Here is a 26,269-nt window from a genome sequence, read left to right on the forward strand (position 1 = left end):
CAACCAGATGGTGTCTGGGTGAGTCCTCCATCCACCCACCAGTTCCTCTTCCATTACTCCTGGCCATTCTACTCATCCTCCAATGCCCACCTTGGATGAACTTCATTGGCCTTGCCTATAACCACCAGCTTGCACTTAATTGACAACACTGACGAATCATTTATTGATTATAGCCTGCTCTGGGTCAGCCATAATGCTGACACTAGGCTCGGTGGGCAGTCAGAGCCCTCCGTCTGGTGAGGCAGGCCAGTCAACAGCAGCAGTACGGAGAGCAGTGCTGGAGGACTGGGGAGGAAGAAAGCCAGCAGTTGTACCTTGGTTAAGGGAGATGGCAGCCTTTTTCCTACTTCTCTTCCTAACCAGACACTTTGCTTCTTAGGACAAGGACCACCCTGTCTCATTGATCACTGTCCTGTGCCTATCTCAGAGGAGGCAACAGACAAGGACTCATGTTTGGAGCTCTTCCCTTGGCATGGACTTGCTCTTGGCCACTCACCTTCCCTACAAGCCCCATAAGGCCAAGGCCCTTCTTCATGGCTAGCGGAAGGAGCAGTGGGTATGGAGTTGGAAGCTCTGGGTTGGAACCGTAACTGCCAGTAACTTGACGTGTGACTTTGGACACTTCATTTGGCCCCTGAACCTCACTTTTTTTTTTTTTTTTGAAAGACAAAGGATAATAACACCTTCCTATCTCACAGGGTTGCTGCAAAGATTGAATGAGATAACTAGTGGATTCACCAGGTACAGGAAGGCCCAGCACCCAGGAGGTGGGCAGGGAGTAACTGTTCATTCATCCACCTCCCTGGGCTCCCCACACTGCAGAAAACCAGAGACGAGTCAGCAGCACAGTGGAACTTTCCAGGGGAGACAGAGCATTTAATGAGAGCAAGACCCGGACAGTGAGGTCAGGAATTGTCCCACCCGAGGAACCAGACACACACTTGGTCCTTGATGGGGTTTCCTGAGGCTCTCAGACTTTCTCGTGCCCTGGAAAATGCCATCCAGGAGCTCATCTATCTGCTACTGCCTCTCTTCCAGAGCAGCGCAAGAAGGAAATACAATGGGCTTGCAGGGGCAAGATGGTACTTGTCTCTCATGTCTGTATCTTACAGGAGAGTTCTGAGGATTCCAACGGCCACTGTGGAGTTGCTGCCCCACTTTGGGGTCTTTGTCCAAGTAACTTCAAGTAGATTGGCTCACGGGCAGGGGTTGTCTGCTGAGGGGCCACCAAGCACTGCTCATTCTCAGCGATCCTCTGTTGTCACCAGGCACGGCTGTGAAGGCCAGTCAACAAAGTGAAGGCTTTCCCCAGAGGAGCTCACGGTCTGGCATGAAAGACTCTGAAGTGGCCTAGCTAGGGGAAATTCACAGCTGTGTCCACTTTGGGCCTCAGGTGAAGGAGGACCTAGAGAGCCCACTGTGGCCCCCAGAGCGCCATCACTGCCCATACTTGGAGTGTGATATGAGCTATTTGGGGATGGCAGGAAAAACATCTCCCAGAAAAGATGACCTGCCTAGGAGAAAAGGGGGACACCAGAGGCTGTCAGCCAGGGCATCTCGGCAAATGTTAGCCCAGACAACAGGGGTCCCAGGAGTTGAAGGAGGCTCACTGGGGAGGTGGGACAGGGGTCCAGTCAATTAAAACGGAACGAAGTCATGAAAAGAGCAGGCTGGCCACTGGTGCGCTGTGGGTGGGAAGCCAGGTGTCATCCTGAAGTTACAACTCAGATTCCTCATCCTTTTTTTGGTGGTGGCCACATGAGGAGTTGCAAGAGGCTCTGAGAGGCTCTGGTTCCCTCTCACTCCAGCAGTGGGAGGCTGCTCCAGACCAGGCACTCTGTCCCTGGCTGGGGTGTCCCCTTCAGAATGACAGAGATGAACTGAGGCAGCTCAACGTGAGCCGGGAGAGGCATGGGCACTGGTAGGTGGTTTTCTTAGCTCTCAACCAGAGGATCTGATTCCCACTTAAACTACCTAGGACTAAGTGAGTGAAAACCAGAGCCCCATGTAGGGGATGCTGGAGGCAGAGCGGGTACAGGAGCCTGCATCCTGATCCCTCAGCTACCTGCCCTCACAGCAATAAAGGCAAGGCTTGGGAAAGAGGGGTCCAGCCGCCCTTGAGGGGTTCCCTTCACTTCTGAGCCTGCCCTCCAGCTGCCCATTCCCATCTCTGCATCTGGGCCTGGAGGAAGAGATGGCCCACTGGCTGGGTTTTGATGGCGTGTGGACATCATTGAGTCACTTTGGGGTGTGACCCCAAAACTCTGTGCAAAGTGTGTCAGAGGGTTCCATAGTCCTGAGGAGGGTGGGGCTGTGTGCGTGGTCTTGTGGCTCTCCCTAAGTCTCGACATGTGTCACATTAGCCCAGTCAGGGAAATGATCCAAGTCAAATATGGCCCGTCCCCAGGTGTTGACAGACAAAAACACACAGAAGACTCCAATGATGTTCATCATGAGGCCTGTTTTCACCTGGAAAAGAGACAGGGTCAGAGTCAGCACCCTGAGGCCTGCTGGGAACTCGCACTCTCAGAGAGGAAGACAGAGGGCCAGTTCCCTGGGCCTCGCCCATGCTCTGTGCTCCCCCAACACGCAGACAGAGCCACTTCAGGTCCCCCAGGTATCCCTGGTACTCGAGGCATCCCTGGGAAGTAGGCAGAACAGATGGATTCTTTATGCCCATGAGCATTTGGAAATGACCTCAGAGAGGTGGTGGGAGGCAGCAGCGTAGGCCATTCAGGGGAATGGTGACAGGGACCAGCATGTGAGTCCAGGTTCCCTGCTCACCCCGGTGCCCTAACTATCCTGCAAGGAGGTGCCAGCTTCCCTGTGGACCTCCTCGGGCTCTTTCTGATGCCTGCTCTGCAGTCTTCCCCCATGATGGCTAACCACTGCTTCACTGGCCCTTTGCAGATATTTTATTGGGGATTGGAATCAGGTTTGCAGTCCACAGTTTCTGGGATCCACTCTTTTTTTTTTTGAGATGAAGTCTCGCTTTATCACCCAGACTGGAGTGCAGTGGTGTGATCTTGGCTCACTGCAACCTCCACCTCCTGGGTTCAATCAATTCTGCTTCAGCCTCCTGAGTAGCTGAGATTACAGGCACATGCCACCATGCCTGGCTAATTTTTGTATTTTTAGTAGAGACATTATTTCACCATGTTGGTCAAGCTGGTCTCGAACTCCTGACCTTGTGATCTGCCTGCCTCAGCCTCCCAAAGTGCTGGGATTACAGACATGAGCCATTGTGCCCAGCCAGGACCCACTCTTTATGAAAATGCTCCATGGAGTCCCTGAGATACCCAGCAGAGGCTCTGAGATAAGGAACACCTGATTGGTCCAAGGTGCATTTCTGGCTTCCTGGGTTCACACACTTTCCCCTATCCCACCCCAGAGCTGCAAAGCTGCCCTTCTTCTCCCATTAGAGGTGATAGAGCCAGGCATGAAGAGTTCTTCCTCTGACTGCATTTGTTCCCAAGGCATCATCTACCATCCACTCCCAAGCAGTGGTCTCTCTCTTCCTCTCTCTACTCTACCTCCTCAGACACCCCTCTGAATCTCGGTGACTGTCAGTAGCATCTCCCTGCTGCCTAAGCCTGCCCTGCCTATCTTCATGGTCCGTCCTTGGCCATGTGAGTCCAGCCCCACCTTCACCCCTTTCAAGGACTCCCCTGATGCCTGCACATGCTTCTCCAGGTGGGAGATTCTGCAGCCCACTTCAGAAAAAGAATAGTGTGTGAGGTTTGAGATCATTTAAAAAAAGAAGAATAAGAAGAAAAGAAAAAAGAAAAGCTGCATTGTAAATGTAGACAATGACTACAGGTCTGGAAGTTCCGTGGTATTCTCAAATCATATGACATCATTTTGAAACTCACACGCCATTCTTTAATGGGGCATCTGTTATGACAACTGAATTACAGTTCCATGGGAGTAAATGAAAACAGCTGTGTTATCATGTTAGCAAACTTGAGGTACCCGTAGGTTAACACAATGGTACACGATGAACCCCGTCTCTACTAAAAACACAAAAATTAGTGGGGTGACGTGGCTGGCACCTGTGATCCCAGCTACTCGGGAGGCTGAGGCAGAAGAATCACTTGAACCCAGGAGGCAGAGGTTGCAGTGAAAAGCTGCATTATAAATGTAAACAATGACTACAGGTCTGGATGTTCCGTGGTATTCCCAAATCATATAACATCATTTTGAAACTCACACGTCATTCATAAATGGGGCATCCCTTATGAGAACAGCATTATAGTCCAATGGGAGTGAATAAAAACAGCTGTGTTACCATGTCAGCAACCTTGAGGTGCCCGTAGGTGAACACGATGGCATTTGGAGGGGTGGCCACGGGCAACATGAAGGCAAAGGAGGCACTCAGCGTACAGGGGAGCATGACGTACAGCGGATTGAGGCCGATGGAGCGAGACTGCAGAAAAACACAGCACTGCAACGTCACTGTACAGAACACAGAAGCTCTTGGGGACGGGATTCTGAAAAGCATTCTCTGAACATTCCAGGTACGTTTGAACCTCTGTGCCTCTGTCTTGGTTCCTCTCCCTTTTGCCACGTCTCTACCAGATAACTTTACCCACTGAACACTGAAGGCTGAGCTCAGAGGCTCTCTCCCCTAGAAGGCCTTTCTGAACCCCCTCAATTATTCAACATATATTTCTTGGGCACCTACTATGTGCCAGAGACCGTGCTGAGTACTTAGACTGCACTCAACCTTCCAGTGCCACGTGCAAATGTCTGTCCTGCCGCAGACCGAGAATCTAGAGGGCAAGGACCACATCTTCTCACCTGCATATGAATCTGTGGATGTGTGTGTTTCTATTCATGCATGGGATCATTTCGCACATGGAATTTGGTAGCCACCTTTTAAATTCTACACTTTAAAATTCAGCCACATCTAACAGCACCTATCAGAGAGTAGGCACTCATTAAATATTTGTCAAGTGTATGAATGAATAATTCCTAAAAGCTATCAAATCAATTATGCATCATGCAGATTTACATGCACATAGGGCAGACACATGCAAACATGTTTGTGGCAACAATATAACAGGAAAGTGCAGGAAGCCAACTCCATGGTCACTAATAGCAGGATGGCTACATAAAATATGATACATACAAGCCATGGAATAGTATGCAGCTATAAACAATTGGATTGTTTTTTTGTGCTACTATGCAAAGATCGCCAAGACCTATGGTTAGATTTTTTAAAAATTGAGATGTATGGCCAGGTGCAGTGGCTCACATCTGTAATCCCAGCACTTTGGGAGGCCAAGGCAGGTGGATCACCTGAGGTCAGGAGTTTGAGACCAGCCTGGCCAACTTGGTGAAACCCCATCTCTACTGAAAATACAAAAATTAGCAGGGCAAGGTGGCTGGTGCCTGTAATCCCAGCTAGTCGAAAGGCTGAGGCAGGAGAATTGCTTGAACCCAGGAGGCGGAGGTTGAAGTGAGCCAAGATCGCGCCATTGCACTCCAGCCTGGGTGATAAGAGCGAAACTCCGTCTCAAAAAAACAACAAAAAAAATTAAGATGTATAATGACTATAGAATGATGCCATTTATTTAAAAAGAGAGAGAGAGAGAGAGAGAGAATGTGTGTGTGTGTGTAATATATCCAGAAAGATACCTGAGAAATTAATAACAGAAGTCATCTCTAGGGAGGAGGCTAGAGGTTTAAGGTCTGTATACATCTTTGCATTATCAGACACTTTTAGCCATATACCATCTGCAATTTAAAGAAATAACACTATAAGCATGTTCCCACTTTATTACTCTTGGAAACTGTGATTTTTAATGGCCTGATAGTGTTATGTTATATGAATATATGATAATTTATTTCTGCAAACCCCTATTACTCCGAATATATTTTCATAATTCTGCCATACAACATCATAATATATGTTTGTAGACATCTCTGATTATTTTCCTAAGATGTATTCCCAAACATAAAATTGCTGAGTCAAGGGGTCTGAGCAGATTTGATGTTATGGTTCCTGTTGGTAAACAGCCCTCCGAAATGACTGCCACAAGTCCTACATCCTCTGGAATCACTGAGATGTCCCAGGCAGGGGCCCGGCTCTTCCTTGGTGCCTCTCCTCCGCCATCCTCATTTTCTTGGCTCTGGGTACCATATGGTGTATGCACCCCACACTCCTTGGCAACCCAGCTGAATGACCACCACATTTTCTTTTCTCATAGGTAGGCATGAGACAAGATTGTGATGGGCCTTAGAGGTAGCTGGGGGAAATTTTACTTGGGGTTCTAGAAAAGCTTGTTCTCAAAGGGCCCGTTAGAGCCTGCAGTTGTCTGGTTGGGACCCTTGGTGTTCCCAGTTAGGGCTGGAGATGACAAAGCCAGGGCCTTTGCTAGGAGAGAGGAGACATCGCCACCACGCGCCCGGCATGGAAAGGTGCTCCTGTTACTGGGCATCTGTCTGGGCAGCCTGCTTAGGAGAAGAGAGACAGGCCACTTTGCTATTTTTCACACTTTCACCTCCTTGCTATTTTTAACACTTTCATCTTCACTTGGAAAGGAAAAAAACCACTTAGTTTTGCTTTTTATACACACAGACGCCCAGGCAGCTGAATGGAAATTTACCAACTTCAGTCCTGTGTTCAGGCCCTTTGTCAATCTGTCTCCCAATTCCAGAATAATGACAGCCTCTCCCATGCTCATTTTGCAGTCCACAGAGGCTTTTCATAGCCCTAATCTTACTTGGCCATCAGCACAGCTCCAGGAGGAAAGAAGTTAAGGGCCATGTGCAGAGATCCCACATCTTGAACTCAGGTCTTCTGACTGCAAGACCAGGGCTCTTTTCACACTCCCCTGAAGCTGGTACATCTTTGCAATGGGTGACAGCAGGAAATGCAAAAAATGGTAGCCACTGATTTTCCTATAAGCTCTGCTTTCTTTTCAATCCCAACTCAAAAATATGCTTGTCCACAGAACAGAACGCTTTAGCCTGGCACTCAGCAGTTTTTCCCACGAGCAACAGCTACCTCTCTCAACTCCCTGTGATCCTTTATCCCTGTGCTTGTCAAGCAAGGCCTCCAGGAGTCCGCAGTCATGTGCACCATTTCCTTTACGTGCACTGCTCCACCTTCCCAGAACTATCTCTCTCCTACCACCCATTCCCAAGTCCCCACTCCTCCAAGGCCTCTTCCTGGGGAGTTCCAGCCAGTGCTGCTCCTGCTCTGCAGTCCTTCTGCACACCTGTGCTCAGAGACCATGGCTCTGGCCTGCTCCTCTTTAGCCCAAGTCCTATCTCCCCAGCTTGAAAAATAATCCAATTAGATTTATAAAACAAATCTGAGAACTTGGTCCATGTTTGATGTTTTGGCCAGCATGAGGGGTACAAAGAGGAGTGGAAAAGCAGCGGAGTCCTCAGGAGCAGAGGCATCTAGGGTCCACAAATCCACATGACAGCCAGACCTAGGTCTCCAAAGCCTGGTCTGGCTCTGGCCTGGACCGCTGCCTCTTTAGGGACCCAGAACATGGCCATGTGTTGACAGCTTCCTGTGAAATGGAAGGGCCCCTTCCCATCTTTAGGTTACTTACCATGGAGGCAAAGATGGGCAGGAACAGGGTGGTGGTGGCCACGTTGCTTGTGCACTCAGTGAACACGGCAACGAGCAAGGATAAGATCAAGGTGATGGCTGCTGGGGGCACTGCGTGCAAGGGTTCCATCTGCTTCCCCATCCACTCGGACAACCCCGAGGCCTGGGAAGCACCAGGAGGGCAGTTATTGCAGGGCTCCTGGCTTGCAGTTCCTTCAGGGCCAGAGTAAGCTTGGGCTATCCTCCTCTCCTGACCCTCTTTCTCTATACCTCATAGGTGACCTCATCCATTCCCACCATTTTCATCCCCATCTTCACTCTGCTGTCTCCTAAATCTGTACTTCCAGCCATCTGGCCTACTCTCTGGATTTACACACCCATATGCCTTCTGAAAATGTCCACCCAGATGTCCCATGAGATGTCCCATGTCAATATGCGCCACCCTGTATTCATCCTCGATAGCCCAGAATCTGCTTCTCTCTCTGGGCCTCCCAGTTTGGTGAACGGACTCACCATCCACCAGCTGTCCAAACCCAGAAGGCTGGGAACTATGCTGCCAGGTCTGTGTTCCCCTCATTCCTTATACCCACTCAGGCACCAAGTCACCCAAACGTCTCACATCCATCTCCTCCTCTTCAGTCCTCCACAATTTTGGAAGCTCAGGAGATTGATTTTGACCAGAAATTGAGGTTTAGATTTAGGGCTTTGAGCTGAGAAGAGATTGTCCAGAGAGAGAACAAAGCGTAAAGAGAGGAGAGGCCAAGGACAGAGCCTGGATGAACACTCCTATTTCAGGGAGAACAGAGGAGAAGTCAGCAACAGAGGCTGAGCAGGAATAGTCCGAGTCTCAAGGAAAGCTGGAGATGGTGCTGTGCTGGGGGCCAGAGGAGGAAGGAATGTCAAGGAGAGAATGTCCACAGAGTCCAAAGTTCTGAGCCTGAGTGAAACAAAGGCTGCAGAGTCTCAGCTAGTTCTCCTCCATGCCCTGTCTGTCCCAGGCCCCGACTCCAGACATCAGAGTGATTTCCTGACCTGCAGATCTGACCAACTCACCCACTGGCCTCAGTCCTTTAGTGGCTGTCTATTGCCTTCATGATCCAGTCCACACCCTGCTATCTTGGGGCCCTCAGAGAAGTGGCTTCTGGTAGCCTCACTAGCTTCATCTTCTACTTCTCCTCAGCTAAATACCTCACATTTTCTCCCTTGTTCATGTCCCACTTCCTGAAATGCCCTCCCACATATGTGCCCCTCCCTAGTCTTGAAGTCTATCAAGAACAGGGACCATATCTCAATCTCCTCTGTAATCTCTGTGCCTGGCCTAACACTAGGGACTTAATAGGAATGTTGGATGGATGGATGGATAGATGGATGGATGGATGGATGGATGGATGGATGGATGGATGGATGGATGAGTGTATGGATGGATGGATGGATGAGTGGATGGATGGATGGATGGATAGGTGGATGGATGGATGGATGAGTGGATGGATGGATGGATAGATGATGGATGTTTAGATGGATGGATGCATAGTTGGGTGGATGGATGGATGGATGATGGATGGCTGGATGGATAGGTAGGTGGGTGGATGGATGGAGGGATGGATAGATGAGAGGGTGGATGGATGGATGGCTGGATGGATGGCTGGCTGGATGGATGGATGGAGACTTGAATAGATACATGGATGAATGGATCAAGAGATGACTAAATGGATGGATTTTTTCACCCCCACAATTTAGCACCCATTAGGCACCAAGCTGTGTCCTAGATATTGAGGAAGCAGCAATAACAAGACCATGTCTATCTATTACACTCCCGAATGGGTGGACGGTTGGTTGGAGGACAGCAGCAGCAAGCTGGCTTACCCCTCCCTCTGGCTCATTTCTTCCCTAGGAGGGAAGGATGGAAGTAGAGAAAGTTATATTTTTGGGTATTTTCCAAAATGTTCCTCTCTTCCTATGCTGCTACATACTTAGCTAAAGAAAAATTTTGAAGTAGCTACAATGTTAACAAAGAGCTCAGGCAGCTGAACAACCAAAGGTAGTAACAAACAATATTGACAAGGACTTGAAAGATTTCCCTCAGAAAAATCAAAGCAGAGGTCATTCTTATCAAACCCCAGAGGGTACCTGACTGTCCTCTGCCCCTCTTGGCTAACCAGGGTCACTCATTCACTCACTCCTGCAATCACTCAAAGGTTACTTTCTGTCTTCCAGGCCCTATATGTGGTGTAGATTTCCTAGATGGGAAGACAAGAGTCCCTGTTCTCAAGGAATGTGCAGTTTGATACAGGCACAGAAACACACAAGCCCAGCGATGGAAGGGCAGAGAAATGTCACCCTCTTGTCAAAGAAGAGGGCTCTGGGCAGCCTGTGGCTGGAGAATTTACCTCGCATCCTTTAGCCAGAGCAAATCCGCCCCCTAGTAGCAGCACGATGCCCCAGGGCACTTTCTCCTGGGTGACCTTCCAATCCAGCAGGGCAGGGGGATAAAATGGAGTTTTCCTTTCTGAGAAGAAAAATAAACACACACACACACACACACACCCCAGAGCAGCATTAGGAGTCAAAAGGAATCTAATATCAAGCGGGAATCAAGCCAATAAGGACAACAAGATACCATCTCCTCCCTATAAATGAGTTTACACTAATCTATATACATTGCTGGTAAGGATGTGGTCAAACTGTGCCACACAGTGCCAATAGCATCAGAAATTGGTACAACCTTTTTGAAAAGCAATTTGGCCATACATCTTAAGGGTCATTAGGACTTTATATTCTATTGCCCCAGCAATATTACTCCTAGAAGTTTATCCTAAATGAGAAATACCCTCAAAGGAAAAGCTATATACAAGAAAACATTAATTTCTGAAAATAAAAAATTCAGAACAGCCCAAATGTTCTATGACAGGAGAATTATTACATCCCCTCTATGCAATATAATACCATTATTAGAGAAAATATATTTGAGGACCATAGCAATAGTGAGAAATGTTTATAGTGTACTGTCAATCAAAAACAGCAGAAGAAACAACAAAGAAATAGGATTCAAACTGTGTGTGTTTTGATTATAATGTAATATATATGCGTATTAGCAAAGACTGGGAGGAAGAGAGAAAACAAAAAGTTACTGATGGTGTTATGGGAAATTTAAAACATTTTCTGTTCCTGTTGTACTAGAAATAAAATTTCAAATGTTTAAAAAGCAAAAGAGAAGACATTTTGCACTAAATAATACCACCCGTGGCTTGAAAGCCACTGTCTCCCAGGCTTTTGTTATGTAGCTAATCCTCTTGGATATGATGGGATTTTCCCCCTTCAGAGCCCAGGGCATCCCATAGTGATCCTTTGCTTCCTGTGCTCCAGTCCCGATGACTGGAAGATCAGGACAGGAGCCTTACCTTCCTCAGTCTGGCTGCAAAAGTTGAACCTGGGCTTCTGTGAAGGCACAATGAATAGCAGGATGGCCACAAAGATGGCCACAGTGGCATCGGAGGCATACCTAGGTGGGGAAAAGCACAGCTCAGCTGCTGCAATGACAGTCACTCAACAAAGCCATTACAACACCAGCAGTTCTGTGTCTAAATGCTCCAATGCAAAGAAACATGCTCATATAGCCCTAAAAGTCAAGCTCAGGAGTGGTGTGGTAGACTGAGTCCTGGCTAGAAATCAAGATGCCCACACTCTTGGCCACCAACTTTGGGTGACCCCAAGTAGCCTACTTCCCTCTCTTGGTGCATGCATTCTCCATAGGTGTGTTTCAGGACCTTTTCTCGTCCAGGTTCTCTAGAATTTTGGGTTCACCAGGGTGGCCACAAGGACTTTGGTGCTGACCTAAGCTGTCCTTCAAAATGAAATGGCCATGATAGGCAGCATCTCCCTGCCCACATCTTTCGCCTTTTCTAGGATATACATGTTTCTCCACCTTCTTCCATTCTGACAACATCTTAGGCAGGAGAAAAACTACATGTACCCACTTTGCCAAGTCTCTGTCTGTGAAGCTCCCTGGATGTGTGCTTTTGGAGGATTTGACCAGATGTGAAGATTAGAAAGGGAAGATGGCAGAGCAGAGATTTGGAAACCAGAGCTCTGGGAGCCCTAATCCTAGCCCAGGAAATCTCTCTCAGCACAGCTGTGACCACCGTGCCTGGCCAAGTATTTTCTGCTCAGCTTACTCAGGGAGGAGAGGATACCACAGGAACACATTTGGGGTCTTATTGTAAAGCTCGGTCAAAACACAAAAATAAGTCATGAAACCAACAGAGTGCTCTGTGAAACCCAACTTCCAAAAAAAGAGAAACCTTGACCAAGCATGAGTGCCTAGCCCACATTCCTCTTGCCACCTGTAGCTAAGAACTACAGCATTTAGGCACCAGTGCACTAGGCCAGCAATTTCTTTTTCTTTCTTTCTTTCTTTTTTTTTTTTTTTTTTTTTTTGAGACGGAGTTTCACTCTTGTTACCCAGGCTGGAGTGCAATGGTGCGATCTCGGCTCACCTCAACCTCCGCCTCCTGGGTTCAGGTAATTCTCCTGCCTCAGCCTCCCAAGTAGCTGGGACTACAGGCACACACCACCACGCCCAGCTAATTTTTTGTATTTTCAGTAGAGACAGGGTTTCACCGTGTTAGCCAGGATGGTCTCCATCTCCTGACCTTGTGATCTGCCTGCCTTGGCCTCCCAAAGTGCTGGGATTACAGGCGTGAGCCACTGCACCCAGCCCTAAGCCAGCGATTTCTATTGAATCAAAGACTTACTTTGTCTCACCCTCCACCCAGGCGACAGTCAGCCAGCCGGGCATGAAGCCGGGGTCTCGGGAGAACCACAGGACGACCAGCAGGAGGAAGCAGATCAGGACGTTGACCTCCGCGAAGGAGAAGGGCCCCAGCTTCCTGTACTCCTCCTGCAGCATCTTGAGAGCAGCCTTCTCATTATTCCTCTTCTTTAGCCCACAGCCCCAGGACTTTTTAAAACTGGAGAATGCAAAGATGAGAGAAGGGCAGAGGAGACTGGTTAGCTCACGTACTAGTCAGATGGAGCATAAACATTCTACAGCAGAATGTGGCAGAAAGACACATAAGGCTGCCCTTGCCTGCTGTGAGGCCTGGAGAAAGGCCCTTCCTGCCTCTTTCCCTCTCCTGTTCTTCCTTCCCAGCATGTAGTAGGGAAAAGGCTCAGCAGAGAGGCTGGAGGGTCTTGGCAGGTGCCCAGTCACCTGGAGACTGGCTGCTCCAGGATCACTTGGGGACAGGCCATAAGAAGTCCCAGAGCCTGCTCAAGGTGAGACCAGGACTCCCTCACATCCTTCCCAAGTCTTCCTCCTTCCACCTCAGTCTGGAGCTTTGATGGTGTTGGGATGCCAACCCCCGTCACCAAGGTGGCTCAGTAAGACACAGGGAGTGAGTATGAATCCTGGCAGGCAGGGCTGGTAAGGAGCAGAATGGGTCCTTGCATTCCCAGGAGTTGGAGGTGCAGGATGAGGGATTCAGGAGGCCCTGGGGCTAGCAGCAGGCATGGCTAGGGCAGGAAGGAAGCCAGCCCAGGATGGGCACCTCCATGCTGGATGGGCCTCCTTAGGACCAGTGTCCATTGCCCAGGGTGTCCTGCAGGGCCTCCCCTAAGGTGGTGTTGGCATGAGGAGGCAGAGACAAGAGGAGGTTCTTGGAGGAGGTGCAGAGGGTAGCTCAGCTGTGGAGAGGGGATAACTGGGGCCCCTGTGCACAGGACTAAGGCATGCACAGGGGCCCCAGTTCCTGAAGACTGCATTCACACATTCCAGTTCCAGCCACTGTTGATTTGAAGGGGTGGGCAAGGCCAAGAGTATTGTCCTCAGAGAGCCATCCCTTGGGAGAGCTCTTCAGGGGGCCCTAAGACATAATCCTAGGAGGGTAGGGGTTGATGGAATCGGTGCTAATTCCCGAAGCCAGTGCTAGTTGTGAACAGCCTTGGAGATTGTGGGTCAAGTGTTGGTGTGATGGTGGCTTGGCCTGGAGCATGGGGACACCAGAACATCAGGACACGGCTTTCTGGGGTGCTCAGGGGTCAAGAAAAGAGGCAACACTGATTGGATCTTGGGTCTGCATAGCTGGCCAAGATCCCCCTGCAGGGCAAGGAGGCAAGGCTCTGTGTCCTGAGGGTCACCTGCCAGGGACATTCTCTAGAAAATAGTGTGCATGAGGATGACTCTGCTGGTGTAAGAGGGAGCCTCTGTGCTATCATGGCCATGGTCAAGTTTGTGCTCTACCAAGCACCTCACATCTGCTGCCACTTGTCGTTCTAGAGACTCGGGCTCAGCCAACGGCTTCAGGTTTCCAGGAGAAGGGGTGACCTTGCTATTACTAGTGGCCCAGGATACAGAGCCTGCATTTGGTGCTGGAGGCTCATCCCCAACACCACAGTAGTTGCAGACTCTGAGGCTGCATGGTATGCAGTTGTCCAAAGCTGGTGCCCACAGTGGTACCGCCAAGCCTTCAGTCTCCCGTGCTAAGCAGCTTTGCTCTGGGTTAATTTCATCTGATGGCATGAGATGCAAGCAAATGGATCCAGTTGGCCTGTGAGGGACCTAGGTCAGGATCAGGGGTGGGCACCACAGTGTCCTGCCTTCACCGAGATGCCCCACAGTGAACCTGGACTGAATATGCTGCAGAGCCAAGAAGAGGGAAGAGATCCTTGAGCTTTGAGTGCCTCTGCCCTGGCAGGGGTCCCAAAACCCTCATCCCTATTATAGGAGGTGAGCCTGGTTGGGACACTTAAGTATAACCAGTAATAATATCCCACGTAGTTCTCAGTGGTCCTGCGGGGGGGCGGGGGGCAGGTCTGGCCCCCTTTGCTAGATATAGTCTAGGAGGCTACACTAGACTCCTCAGCAAGGGAGTTTTTCTAGATTAGGCTAGAGGCCAAGACCTTAACCTTGTTCTCTACAACCATTCAGATGAGGAACTCAAGTGGGAGCAAGAGCTGACAGCGCAGCTGCTTCCTGCAGTGGAGACAGGTGCTCCCTGGCCTCAGGAGGAGCGGTCCATGAGGCCACAAAGGCAGGCAGGGATCTCCAGGTCCTAGTTTGTGGTAGGACATGGCCTGGGCCACAGCGCTGTTCCCATCACTCAAACTGAATGCAAAAGCTGTCCTCTACCTGCCAGATCTGGAATCAAAACAAAGCTCCTGTGAGCCACACTGGCCAGCCACGCTGCAGGCATCCAAACTAGAGTAGCTGTCAGGAAAGGGTTGGAATGGACTGCAGATACACACCCCACCGCGAGCATGCTCAGAAGCCCCCTGCTGCAGACACTCCCAGGCTCCCCTGCCAGTCAATAAGAAGGCCATGCCAGGCTGGGTGGACTGCAGCTTCAGGTTCTTGGCTGTGAATCTCCAGTGGCCTGACATCCACCTCTGGCCAGACAAGAAGCTGATGATGCCCTTGTAGTCCCAGTGCCATGCTATCTCCCTCCTCTTCCTCAGTGGGCCTTAGGGTTCTAGGGCAGCCCCTGGGCCACAACTAATGCTCTGAAACCTGGTCATGCTTATGTCTAGAGGCAACTAAGGGCAGCAACCCTCAGCCTCCCCAAGAGGGGATGCCATACAGTGAGCCAAAGTGCCTGGGTTCAAGTCTCAGTTCCCTACTTCCCCATGACACAACCCTGTGTATACCACATCACCTCTCCATGCCTCAGTTGCCTTGTCTGTAAATTAGGAATAATAATAATAGTGCCAACCTCATAGGTTGTTATGAAAATTAATTAAGTTTAAGAGTGCTCAGGCCAGGCGAGGTGGCTTACATAATCCCAGCACTTTGGGAGGCTGAAGCGGGCAGATCATCTGAGGTCAGGAGTTCCAGACCAGCCTGGCCAACATGGCAAACCCTGTGTCTATTTCAAAATACAAAAATTAGCTGGGCATGGTGGTACTCGAGAGGCTGAGGCAGGGAGAATCGCTTGAACCTGGGAGGCGGAGGTTGCAGTGAGCCAAGACTGCGCCACTGCACTCCAGCCTGGGCAACAGAGTGAAACTCCATCTCGAAAAAAAAAAAAGTGCTCAAAATTGTGTCTGGCAAATCATGAACAATCAATAAATGTTACCCATGATTATTTCTATTGCCCATGAGGAGACACAGATGCCCACTGGCAGCAGGTTTGAAATCATCTCCTGGGAGGCCTGTTCGATGGATGTGAGCAAATGAACAGGACTTTGGTATAGATGCAAGACGCAGGGCAGAGAGAGCTGCTGTCACAGGTGGCCAGGCAGCCATGTGAGCAGCTTCCCTGCCCCGTCCACAGGCAGGACAGAGTGAGGTTTGGGTAATGATCATTAACACTGTTATTGTTGGCTGGGTGCGGTGGCTCACACCTGTAATCCCAGCACTTTGGGAGGGCAAGGAGGGCGGATCACCAGGTCAAGAGATTGAGACCATCCTGGCCAACATGGTGAAGCCCCATCTCTACTAATAATACAAAAATTAGCTGGACATGGTGGCAGGCACCTATAGTCCTAGCTACTCAGGAAGCTGAGGCAGGAGAATTACTTGAACCCAGGAGGCTGAGGTTGCAGTGAACTGAGATCGTGCCACTGCACTCCAGCCTGGGCAACAGAGTGAGTATCTGCCTCAAAAAATAAAATTATTATTCTTACTATCCTTGTTATAACTGTTTTGAATGTGTATAGTAACTTTTTTTTTTCGATACGGAGTCTCACTCTGTCACCCAGGCTGGAGTGCAGTGGCACGATCTCAGCTCACTATAACCTCCGCCTCCCATGTTCAAGCAATTCTCCTGCCTCAGCCTCCCAAGTAGCTGGGATTACAGGCACATTCCACCACACCCGGCTAATTTTTATATTTTTAGTAGAGATGGAGTTTAATTTACCATATTAGCTAGGCTGGTCTTGAACTCCTGGCCTCAGGCCATCTGCCCATCTCAGCCTCCCAAAGTGCTAGGACTAGAGGTGTGGGCCACCACACCCAGCTAAGTTTTGTTTTTTTAGTAGAGATGGGGTTTCACCTTGTTGGCCAGGCTGGTTACAAACCCCTGACTCAGGCGATCTGCCCACCTCGGCCTCCCAAAACATTGGGATTACAGGTGTGAGCCACCGTGCCCGGCCTGTATAGCAACTTTTTAATGGCAGTTTTCAAAACAGTTCCTCCTTCAGAAGAAGACTTAGGAAAATTCCCTATTTTCCTCATGAAATCACAGGTTTCTGTGGGAACTTTCGCCTCTCGGCTCTGCAGTCTCTTCCCTCTGGTCACATATTCCCCTGTTTTTACTTGGCTCGAGTTCTCTGTGGATTGAGGCATAGAGTATATGCACTTAGCTCAGAGCTCAGTACTTTCTATCCTGGTGTGGTATGTTCACCTTTGCACCACAGATAAATTTGTGTGTTCTAAAATAACAAGAACTTTTTTTAGATATTTTCGAGCCACCAGTCATGGTTCCTGTCCAAAGTCTGGCTGCCATCAAAGGTGGCCTCTGATGAACTTGCCTGTGTGCTGGGAAGAGGAAGGTAAACTTTCCAGGACCTGCACACTGCTGGGAACATCAGAGGAATGCAGTAAAGGTCTAGGTTTGGATTGATTTGGAAGTCATTACTCCTGATTTTACTTGGCTTAAACTCCCTGTGAATTGAGGCACAGAGCATATGAGCTTAGCTTGGAGCTGAGTCACAGGTTTGCTGTGACCTGGCCTGATGGACCCACATGGGCAAGAGGAAGCTCGTCCGGTAATATCGAACAGGTACGTGGGGACCAGCTTATCTTTAATTGCTTTAACTCACTCGCTCTTCCTCCCTGTGCCAGGAGCTGTGCCCCGCATCCCAGTGGCTCTGGAGGAACTCTAAGTCACTGGAACCCGAATGCAGATACTGAAGGATAGGGCTGTGATATGACCAGGGACGGCTCAGAGATGGAATGGGGGTGGGGGGAGATTCAGGGAAGCAGCATTTGCACTGGCCTTGAAGGCTGAGGAGGTGGGAAGGTAGAGAATGGCATTCCAGGAAGAGGGGATCATGTGTGCAGAAGCTCAGAGAGCAGCCCAGGGTTGAAGGAACAGGAGGGCAGACTAGCAAGAGACAGGGCTGGAGAAATGTCAGGGCCGGACAAAGGACTGTGTAAACCCGCCTGTGGAGTCTGAAGGCTTTTTTGCAGCCTTGAGGCATCATTAGGCATCATTTATCATCAGGCTGTGAGCAGCTCAAACTTACTTGAATCTCATGTAAATACACTGGAGCCACAGCCAGGAGAGCAGGAGCATTATCAGCATGTTGGGAAAGGCAAATGCAAACCAGGAGGCAAAGTTCACCAGGTCCTTGCTGTCAGGAAATAATCTGCAAAGGAGACACCAGTCCCCACCTCAGATGCTGAGCTTCGGGGAGCGGGCCTGGCCCTGTGTAGGGGGGCAGACCAGCAGCTGGGCCCTGAGAGGTGGGCCTGAGTGGAGGCCACATCCTCCAGAGGTCTAGCCACCAAGTCCATTGTTAAGCATTATCCCCTAACTGAGTGGGAACCTCAGAACATGGCCACAGCACAAGACAAGGCCAAGAAATGACCCACTGACCCTTCTATGTGTCCAAGCCTTGCTAAGAGTCTCATGAACGCTACGGCTCATCCCTCCAGAAAAATACACCTTTGTATACATATGCATGTAATTTGGCTGATGGCTTTGAGGATCCGAAGAGAGACCTCAGCAATTTCACCCTACAGGTTTCTGCAAAGGATGCCCTCCCCAACCCTTGGCAAAGCAAACCTCAAAATCTTCCCAGAGCGGAGGCTGGAGGAGGGTCGCTTCTGCCGCAGGCTCTGCCTCCCATTCCCCAGGCTCTGCTAGCCCTAGCGGCTGTCTCCTTTAGCTGAAGGATGTCAAAGCAGGCCAGGTGCCATGGCTCACACCTGATATCCCACTTTGGGAGTCCGAGGTAGGCAGATCACAAGCTCAGGAGAGTTCAAGACCAGCCTGGCCAATATGGCAAAACCCCGATTCTACTAAAAACACACATATACACACACACAAATTAGCCTGGCGTGCTGGCGCATGCCTATAATCTCAGCTACTTGGGAAGCTAAGGCAGGAGAGTTGCTTGAACTGGGGAGGCGGAGGTTGCAGTGAGCTGACGTCACACCACTGCATCCAGCCTGGGCGACAAAGCAAGACTCTTTCTCAAAAAAAACAGAGTGGCAAAGCAGACGCAGAGCTTTCCCACCCAGCCTAGACAGGCCGCTCTTCCCAGAGAAAGTTTCCAGAGAACTGTAAGGATATCATTACAGAAAACACTCCTGACATTAAAACCAAATTGATTTTGAACCTCAAGTTTCTGCCCAGCCAGGCTCCAGGCCTGTCCTTTCCACCTCCCAGCTCCTGTGCCCACTGCCCTCCCCACCCCTGTCCAGGCTCCTGTCTGCACTGGATGGCACCACCTTATTTTCATTCCTGCCACTGCAATTAGCACATACCTCAATTAATGCATTTATTTACCAGACGTGCCTGGAACCCCCCGGCATCTTGCCACCCTCAACAGACCATGAATACCCTGTGGCAGGGTCCATCTTTCTCTCCCTCTTGTGATCCCAGTCCAGTCCCGCCCAGCAGAAGGCCAGGCACAGACATGGGGTCCTCATGGCCTGTGTCCCTTTGTGGCCAAGGCTGCTTTGGAAAGTTCCAAATCATCTCATGGTTCAGCTGACACCTCAAAAGGGGACCTGTCACCTCAAAGGCAATTTGTGGGACTATAAGGAAGCAGTGAGGCCTTGAATGACCCAACCCCAGCCCTTCACAGCATCTGTAGGCCTCGGATATCATGGGACCATCACCATTAACAACCACAGGGAGTGATCCAAAGGAGTGGTGGGGAGTCTTTTAGAGGTGTCTATTTTCTACACGTTTCAACCAAGGACCCAGTGTCTGGGAGTACATTGTCATCTACCATGACTTTAGCTCAGAGTTCAATCCACAGTCACTCTCTGAGCCAGAGTCCCTGAGCCCAGGGGAGATAGTGGGACTTGCATGAGAGCAGACAGCGGACTTGGGTGTTAGCTCCTTGGCATTAGCTCCCTATGGGCTTGTGTGTGGGCACAGGGGTGCCAGGACACAGAGGCTGGAAGGGGCCACATCTTTCCACCCCTGCCAGGCTCTCCCAGGCCAGATCTGGCTGCCTCGAGCTCCAGGACCCTGCAGAGGAGGAGAGAGAGGTGGGCAGGTCCCTCCAGCCCTGGTACCCACTTTGTTGTCCCCAGAAGATGTGATCAAGAACTCACTCGTTCATCTGGCCCAGGAGCACCACGTTGGGTCCTGTCCCAGTCAGGGTGGCGGTACCCCCAATGCTGGCCGCATAGCAAACACATAGGGTCATGGCCTTGCACATCTTCTTTCGCTCTCGGTCCTCCTGCTGCCCCAGAGGAGGGCCTTCAAAAATCACTTGGTTCCCTGTGGCAGGCACAGCGCTGTTAGCTAAGCCACTGATGGGGGCTGCCCACCCAGCCCCAGCTCCTGACTCTGCTGCTGACCTGAGGTTTGGGACATCCCAGCCCTGCTGATTTAGCTGCCCCACTGGGTTCCATAAGAGTTGTCAGCAGGGATGTGCCCAATTCCTCTCTGTACCCAGACCTTGCCCTGGGTCTGGCAATCAGGCCATCAGCCACAGACCCTGTGTCTACTGCACCAGGCTGGGGATGGTAAGGGAACATGGCAGATGGCAAGGCAGATGCTAACTTGCCCTCCCTGAGCCTGGCACCTAGCAGGGAAGCAAGCATGGGACACCAAGCCCAAGATCCATGGGAGCAGAGAGTGGAAGGATTGAGCTACTCAAGAAAGGTCAGAGAAGGGCTCCTTGAGGATGAGCAGGCATATCAAGGAGGGAGGGGCCCCCAGTAAATGCTCAAAAGATGCCCAAATGAATAATCGAATGGACACATTGATTTCAAACTCTATTACAGGATCCAACTTCTATGCAAGAATCCCATTCTTAAAACTGATGACAACAGCATTTTCTAATTGTTTTCTCTATGCGTATTTAAAGGAGGGCTTCAGGAAGCAGACAGGGAGAAGGAGGTGGCCAAAGCGTTTGCCAACAGAGGAAGGGGAAGGCTGTTGCAGCCTGGCAGTGCCGCCAGGGGCTCACCTGGTAGCTCGTTGGCCTTGCCCTTGTCCGCCAGCTCCAGGGCCCCTAGGCCGGCCTCAGTGGCTGCGCTTGTGGCTTCCATCTGCTGCAGCATGGCCTCCACAATGGGCACCATCATGGCTGTGGCAGCCGTGTTGCTGATCCACATGGACAGGAAGGCTGTGACACCCATAAAGCCCAGCATCAGCCTGCAGAGGAGGGGCGGGGAGGAAAGCCAGAGAATCCCCACCCCATCCCTCAACACTTCCCAGGGAGCAACCATGGACGGGGTCCACCCCTGCGGGGTTGCACAGGTGTTGAGGCCAGTTCAAGACTGGCTATTTGAATAGGGATGACAGTTTCAGGGCCTTACCTCCCTCCCTTCTTCCCTCCTTTGCCTCCTCCCTTCCTCTCTCCCTCCTGCTTCTTCTACATACATTACTGATGTCTACTGTGTTTGCTGCTGGGGTTACCAAGAGGCCTCAGATCCAGCTGTGGTTCTGAGGAGCACCCCTGCCCCACCATCTAGCAGGGGAAGCCCAAGCATCCAGATGGTGCCAACTCAATATGGAGCTTGCCCTAGGGCGTGCTGGAATACTCTCCGTGCAGGCAGCCCCAGCTTTCCACTTCTGGCTAGGAAATCACCACCCACCCCAAACCCTGCCGCACCTCTCAGAAGTTCAGAAGGGCTAAGCAGAGTAGGTGTAGGGTGAGCTGGGGAGGAAGCTTGGGTGAAGTGTGACTCTTCCCCAGCTGGAACTCCGCCCCCACTGTCTCCCCCCGCACATACACTTTGACCCCTCCACTCTGCAGTGGACCTGATCACACAAACAGTAAAATAGGCTCCCTTTGCTTATAATGCTTGCTCCCTTCTCTGCCATCTATCAGGAAGACTCCTTGTGGTCCCTCAGAGGCTGCCCAAACAATGTCCCTCCTCTGGGACCACCCTCTCAGTGTGCACCAGGTGGGGCTGGCCTCACCCTTCTCAATCCTCCCCACTACTGTCATCATCATTGTGCTGGGTTCAAAGCACCTGTTTCAACGTCTGCTTTCTCCTTAGGCTGTGAGCAGGGCAGGGCCTGACTCTGCTCTGTGGCTCCACACACCCTAGCTGTACAAGGCTAGAGACAGGAGCTCACCTGGCTGGGCATGGTGGCTCATGCCTGTAATCCCTGCACTTTGGGAGGCCTAGGCAGGCAGATCATGAGGTCAGGAGATCGAGACCATCCTGGCTAACATGGTGAAACCCTGTCTCTACTAAAAAAAATACCAAAAAATTAGCCAGATATGGTAGCAGGCACCTGTAATCCCAGCTATTCAGGAGGCTGAGGCAGGAGAATTGCTTGAACCCGGGAGACAGAGGTTGCAGTGAGCCAAGATCGCACCATTGCATTCCCGCCTGGGCAACAGCTCAAGACTCCGTCTCAAAAATTAAAAAGAGCTTGCCTGTTCTCAGTCTGCATGTCCTGCTGCAGTCAGGCTCCTCCTCAGTGTTCCTAGTTCACCCAGGGGTAGAAACCTGAAGAGGCTCCTAGGAGCTGTTCTTCACCAGGACCAAGCTGGTGTCCACACAGGGAGACATTATGGACCCATAAAAACAAAGCCTGGGACCCAGGCTAGGAGGAGGGTGAGAGTTTGCATGAATGGAGGTATCTTAGAAGGACCAAGGCTGCTACATGATGTTTCAAGGCACCAAGGTGACCCCCCCAGGACAGGCAGTGCCTTGGACTAACTGGAGACCCTGCTCAGAGGAGCCAAGTGGCAGGAAGGAGAGAGAATTGTGGATGAACTTGGGTTTGGAAGGGGAAGCTCTCCAGCATGCTGCAGAATGAAACCCATTGGAGTGGCCTCCCAAGCTGGCCACTCAAGGGGGCCAAGAACATGAATTCTGAGGGCTCCGAGGTCCACTTTCTTGGGGTCTATCATTTCTGGAAAATACAATGGCTTTTGATTTGATGCTAAACCAATCAATAGAAGGAATCAATGCCAGGATGGGTAACAGAGATCAGAGAACCACAAAGTCGCCCGCTCAGGGGAGTCTGAGGCACCAAGGGAGCCCCAGGCATGGGTCACCTGCAGGGCGGCCCAGAGTCTGTGTATGCTCAGGGTCCAGCACAACCCCCGACACATGGGCGACTCAGGAGGAATTTACTGTGAACTAACCAGCAGCTGACTCTCGAGGGCTGAGCCCAGGGCATGCCATCATTGAGGGGACATATTGCCTCAAAAGGAAGATGTGCCCTGAGTGTCTGATTAGAGAGGACACAGGCCTTATCAGATAAGCTGGGTCCAATCCCCACATGACCATGAGCAAATCACTTTATCCCTCTCTGCCTGGGATGCCTCATCTATAGAATGTGGGCGGTAAGAATACTCAACTCTCAGAGTTGTGGTGAGAATTAAATGAGGCAATGGATAAGCTCCTGGTATCATGCCTGGGGCTGTGTAGACACTCAATATACCCATGATGATTATGAGTGATTATATCGACTCCATGGCTTAGCTGGAAATGGCCAGCTGGATTGGCAGGGGACATCTTGGAAATGGAGAAGCTGGTATACGGAGCAATGTAGAAGAAGATAAGAAGCTTCTTTGCAGGGGGAATAGATGCCCCAGCTTGGAAAGATGACTTTTCCACTTCCCCATTAGCTGGGTAGTTGAGCCGCTTCTGGACTGCTTCCCCTCCCCCATCAGGCACAGCTTGATCCAGCTTCTATTTAATTTGTTCCCAGTGGAACCCTGCAGGTAGCTGCCTCCCACTGGAAGCCTTCCAAGTCTGCAAGGACTCTTGCTGACCCACCTCCTCTGGATTCAGAGGACCCTTACCTACTGCTATTCACCATGGGCCACCACCACACGTGCATCTGGTCTCTCCAGCTAAAGCTGTAACTCACCCCATCCAGCCAAGCCCAGGTAGTCCCATGGCCAGTCCTCACCAGTGGGTGGTCTGGCCTCTACCACCCTCTATCCCCTTCCAGCCCTGGGGCCCACGCAGAGCCACATGTCAAGAGAGAGAAGGCATAATTACTGTGCAGGCTTGGCCCCCACCCAGAGGAGCGTGCGCAGGGCAATCCTCTTGTGCAGGTTCCAGCGCTCCACGGCCACGGCCACGATGAGGCCACCCAGGAATAGCATGTTGGTGTCCTTCATGTACTGGACACACACCTAGAGCGTGGCATGGAGGGCCCATCAGGGCTGCCCCTTGCCACACCCTTGAGCCACCCAAGTCCCTGGATGCTGACTTCAGGGACAGCTTGGAGTGGGGATGCAGGCTCCAGTGGTGTCCCCCTGCCAGGGGGCATCCACAAATGGAGCTTCTCCAGTCACCCCCAGGCCTGCATGGCTCAGAGGGGGCACTAGAGAAAGAGGCAAGGGGAGAACCAGGAAGTCACCAGGATCCCCTGGGTCTGCTCACCTGCTTGGAGTCCAGAATCTGGAAGAGTGGGAAAAGCAAGACAGGCATGAGAGAGGTGACAGCCAGAGGGATGACTTCTGTGCACCAGTAAATGGCCATGAGGATGATGACGTAGGCACACCTGACAAACTGAAGAGATGGTCCTGAGGCCTCGGCATGTGGCCACCTTGCTCTCCCCACACCCAGAATACCCCAGACAGTGGCTGGCATGGATCACCAAAACACAGTGGTGTCCTCAGAGGGAATCCCCTCAAAATGATCCTGTTCCCCAGCCCTGGTCAGCACAGCTTTCCGAGGTCAAGACAGGGAGGCAGGCATAGGATCCATCCTCAAAGGACTCCTGCCCTGTTCCCATCCCTCCTTCCTGCCTCCCTACTTCCCAGCTGTGTGGTTCCAGGGAAGTTCTTTCATATTCTCAAACCTTGGATTGCTGCCTCTCAAAAGAAAAGATCAAGAATAGGACAAGGAAGAAAAGGAAAATGAAGGGAAAAGGAGGCAAAGGAGGAGGAGGGGATAGAAGAAAGAGAGGAAGGGGGAAGAAGGGGAAGGAGAAGGAAGAAAAGAAAGGAGGAAGAGGAGAAGGAAAAGGAGAATAGGATACTTTTTTTGAGACAGAGTATCACTCTTGACACCCAGGCTGGAATACAATGGCACGATCTTGGCTCACTGTAACCTCTGCCTCCCAGGTTCAAGTGATTCTTCTGCCTCAGCCTCCCAAGTAGCTGGAATTACAGGCACCCACCACCACGCACAGCTAATTTTTTTTTTTGTATTTGTAGTAAAGACGAGCTTTCTTCATATTGGCCAGGCTGGTCTCAAACTCCTAACCTCAGGTGAGCCGCCCACCTCGGCTTCCCATAGTGCTGGGATTATAGGCGTTAGCCACCACGCCCAGCCTTAAATACCATTTTTAATGACATGCTGTAAGAATTAGATAAAATCATTTTACAAAATAAGTGAAATTCTCTCCATTTTGAAAGCTAAGTGCAATTTGTCTCCACATTGGCCTTCAATTCCACTTCCTTTTCTCAAAGTTCTGCCGTGGTCATTTATTCATTTGGCTAGTAATGTTCAGGCTGATCATTTTTAAAACTGCAAATACTCTGTAAGTTTGGCAGATCATTTCACTTCCCCTCTGCCTTCCTGCATCTGAGTAAATGTGATTTCTTTTCGGCCCTCAAAAGAATGCTGTGATCACTCTACTTTCTTTGGCTCACCTGTTTTTAAATCGGTCTTTCCCTTTTTAGGAGAGGCCCCTGGAAGCACTTCCTCAAATTCCTAATACCTATTCCTAATTTCTTTCTCAAAGGGCTGCTCTGACTTTCTCTGCTCCAGGAATGTACCTGTAAACCAGTTCCTCCAGAAAATCGCCAGCACTGGGAGTTTTCAAGGTTTGCTTGGAGTTTTCTTCTTTTCTTTTCTCTTTTTTTTCCGGGGGGGGATGGAGTCTTGCTCAGTAGCCCAGGCTGGAGTGCAGTGGCATGATCTCGGCTCACTGCAACCTCCGCCTCCTGGGTTCAAGTGGTTCTCCTGCCTCAGCCTCCCAGTAGCTGGGATTATAGTTGCCCACCACCACACCTGGCTATTTTTTAAAAAAATTTTAATAGGGACAGGGTTTCACCATGTTGGCCACGCTGGTCTCGAACCCCTGACCTCAAATGATTCACCTGCCTCATCCTCCCAAAGTGCTAAGATTACAGGCATGAGCCACCAGGAGGGTCTTAGGGTTGTTTTCATTACAATTGAGAAGATGGTGCTTGGTGTTCCCAGTGGCATCTCTCTAATGACAAAGGCCTCAAGCTATGCTATTCATATTCACATTTTTGTGAACGTTCCATTCACCACCTTTAGTCACTTAGCACTGGGATTTGGCTTTGGGGTGAGACTGGGCTGGGTTTTCAAACAAGCACTTGCTGGCCTGGCCCCTCTCTCATCCTAGGACTTTGCGTCAATAATTTAACCTCTTTGGTTTGAAGACCTATTATCACAGCACAGTTCACAATTTCAAAGACATGAAACCAACCTAAGTACCCATCAACCAAGAAGTGAATAAAGAAAACGTGGTGGATAGACACCATGGAATACTATTCAGCTATGAGAAAGAATGAAATGATGTCTTTTGCAGTAACTTGGATGCAAGTGGAGGCCATTGTTCTAAGAGCAGTAACTCAGGAATGGAAAGCCGAATACTGCACATTCTCACTTATAAGTGG

The 26,269-nt window shown here is 50.5% G+C and overlaps 1 protein-coding gene across 15 annotated transcripts in view; it reads right to left on the reverse strand.

Moving 5' to 3' along the window:
• Positions 1–855: 855 nt before the first annotated feature.
• Positions 856–26,269, reverse strand: part of SLC13A5 (solute carrier family 13 member 5) — a 31,556-nt gene continuing 6,142 nt past the window's right edge. Inside the window, exons 1-12 of one of the 15 annotated variants that reach the window (XM_035299735.3) lie at positions 25,400–25,550; positions 24,057–24,185; positions 23,670–23,806; positions 20,663–20,850; positions 19,800–19,968; positions 17,753–17,875; positions 12,322–12,537; positions 10,969–11,069; positions 9,958–10,076; positions 7,572–7,733; positions 4,289–4,426; positions 856–2,469 (exon numbers count right to left, since the gene is read on the reverse strand). In XM_035299735.3, coding sequence (XP_035155626.3) covers positions 2,338–2,469; positions 4,289–4,426; positions 7,572–7,733; positions 9,958–10,076; positions 10,969–11,069; positions 12,322–12,537; positions 17,753–17,875; positions 19,800–19,968; positions 20,663–20,850; positions 23,670–23,806; positions 24,057–24,155 — 1,584 coding nt within the window. In that variant the 5' untranslated portion in view covers positions 24,156–24,185; positions 25,400–25,550 and the 3' untranslated portion in view covers positions 856–2,337. Of the gene's footprint in view, positions 2,470–4,288; positions 4,427–5,766; positions 6,460–7,571; positions 7,734–9,957; positions 10,077–10,968; positions 11,070–12,321; positions 12,538–17,752; positions 17,876–19,799; positions 19,969–20,662; positions 20,851–23,669; positions 23,807–24,056; positions 24,186–25,399; positions 25,551–26,269 lie in introns of those variants that run through there. The other 14 variants (XM_035299734.3, XM_035299736.3, XM_002763975.6 and 11 more) reach the window with 14 other exon arrangements.

Source organism: Callithrix jacchus, chromosome 5 (genome assembly GCF_049354715.1).
Source record: "Callithrix jacchus isolate 240 chromosome 5, calJac240_pri, whole genome shotgun sequence".
Taxonomy (NCBI): Eukaryota; Metazoa; Chordata; class Mammalia; order Primates; family Cebidae; genus Callithrix; species Callithrix jacchus.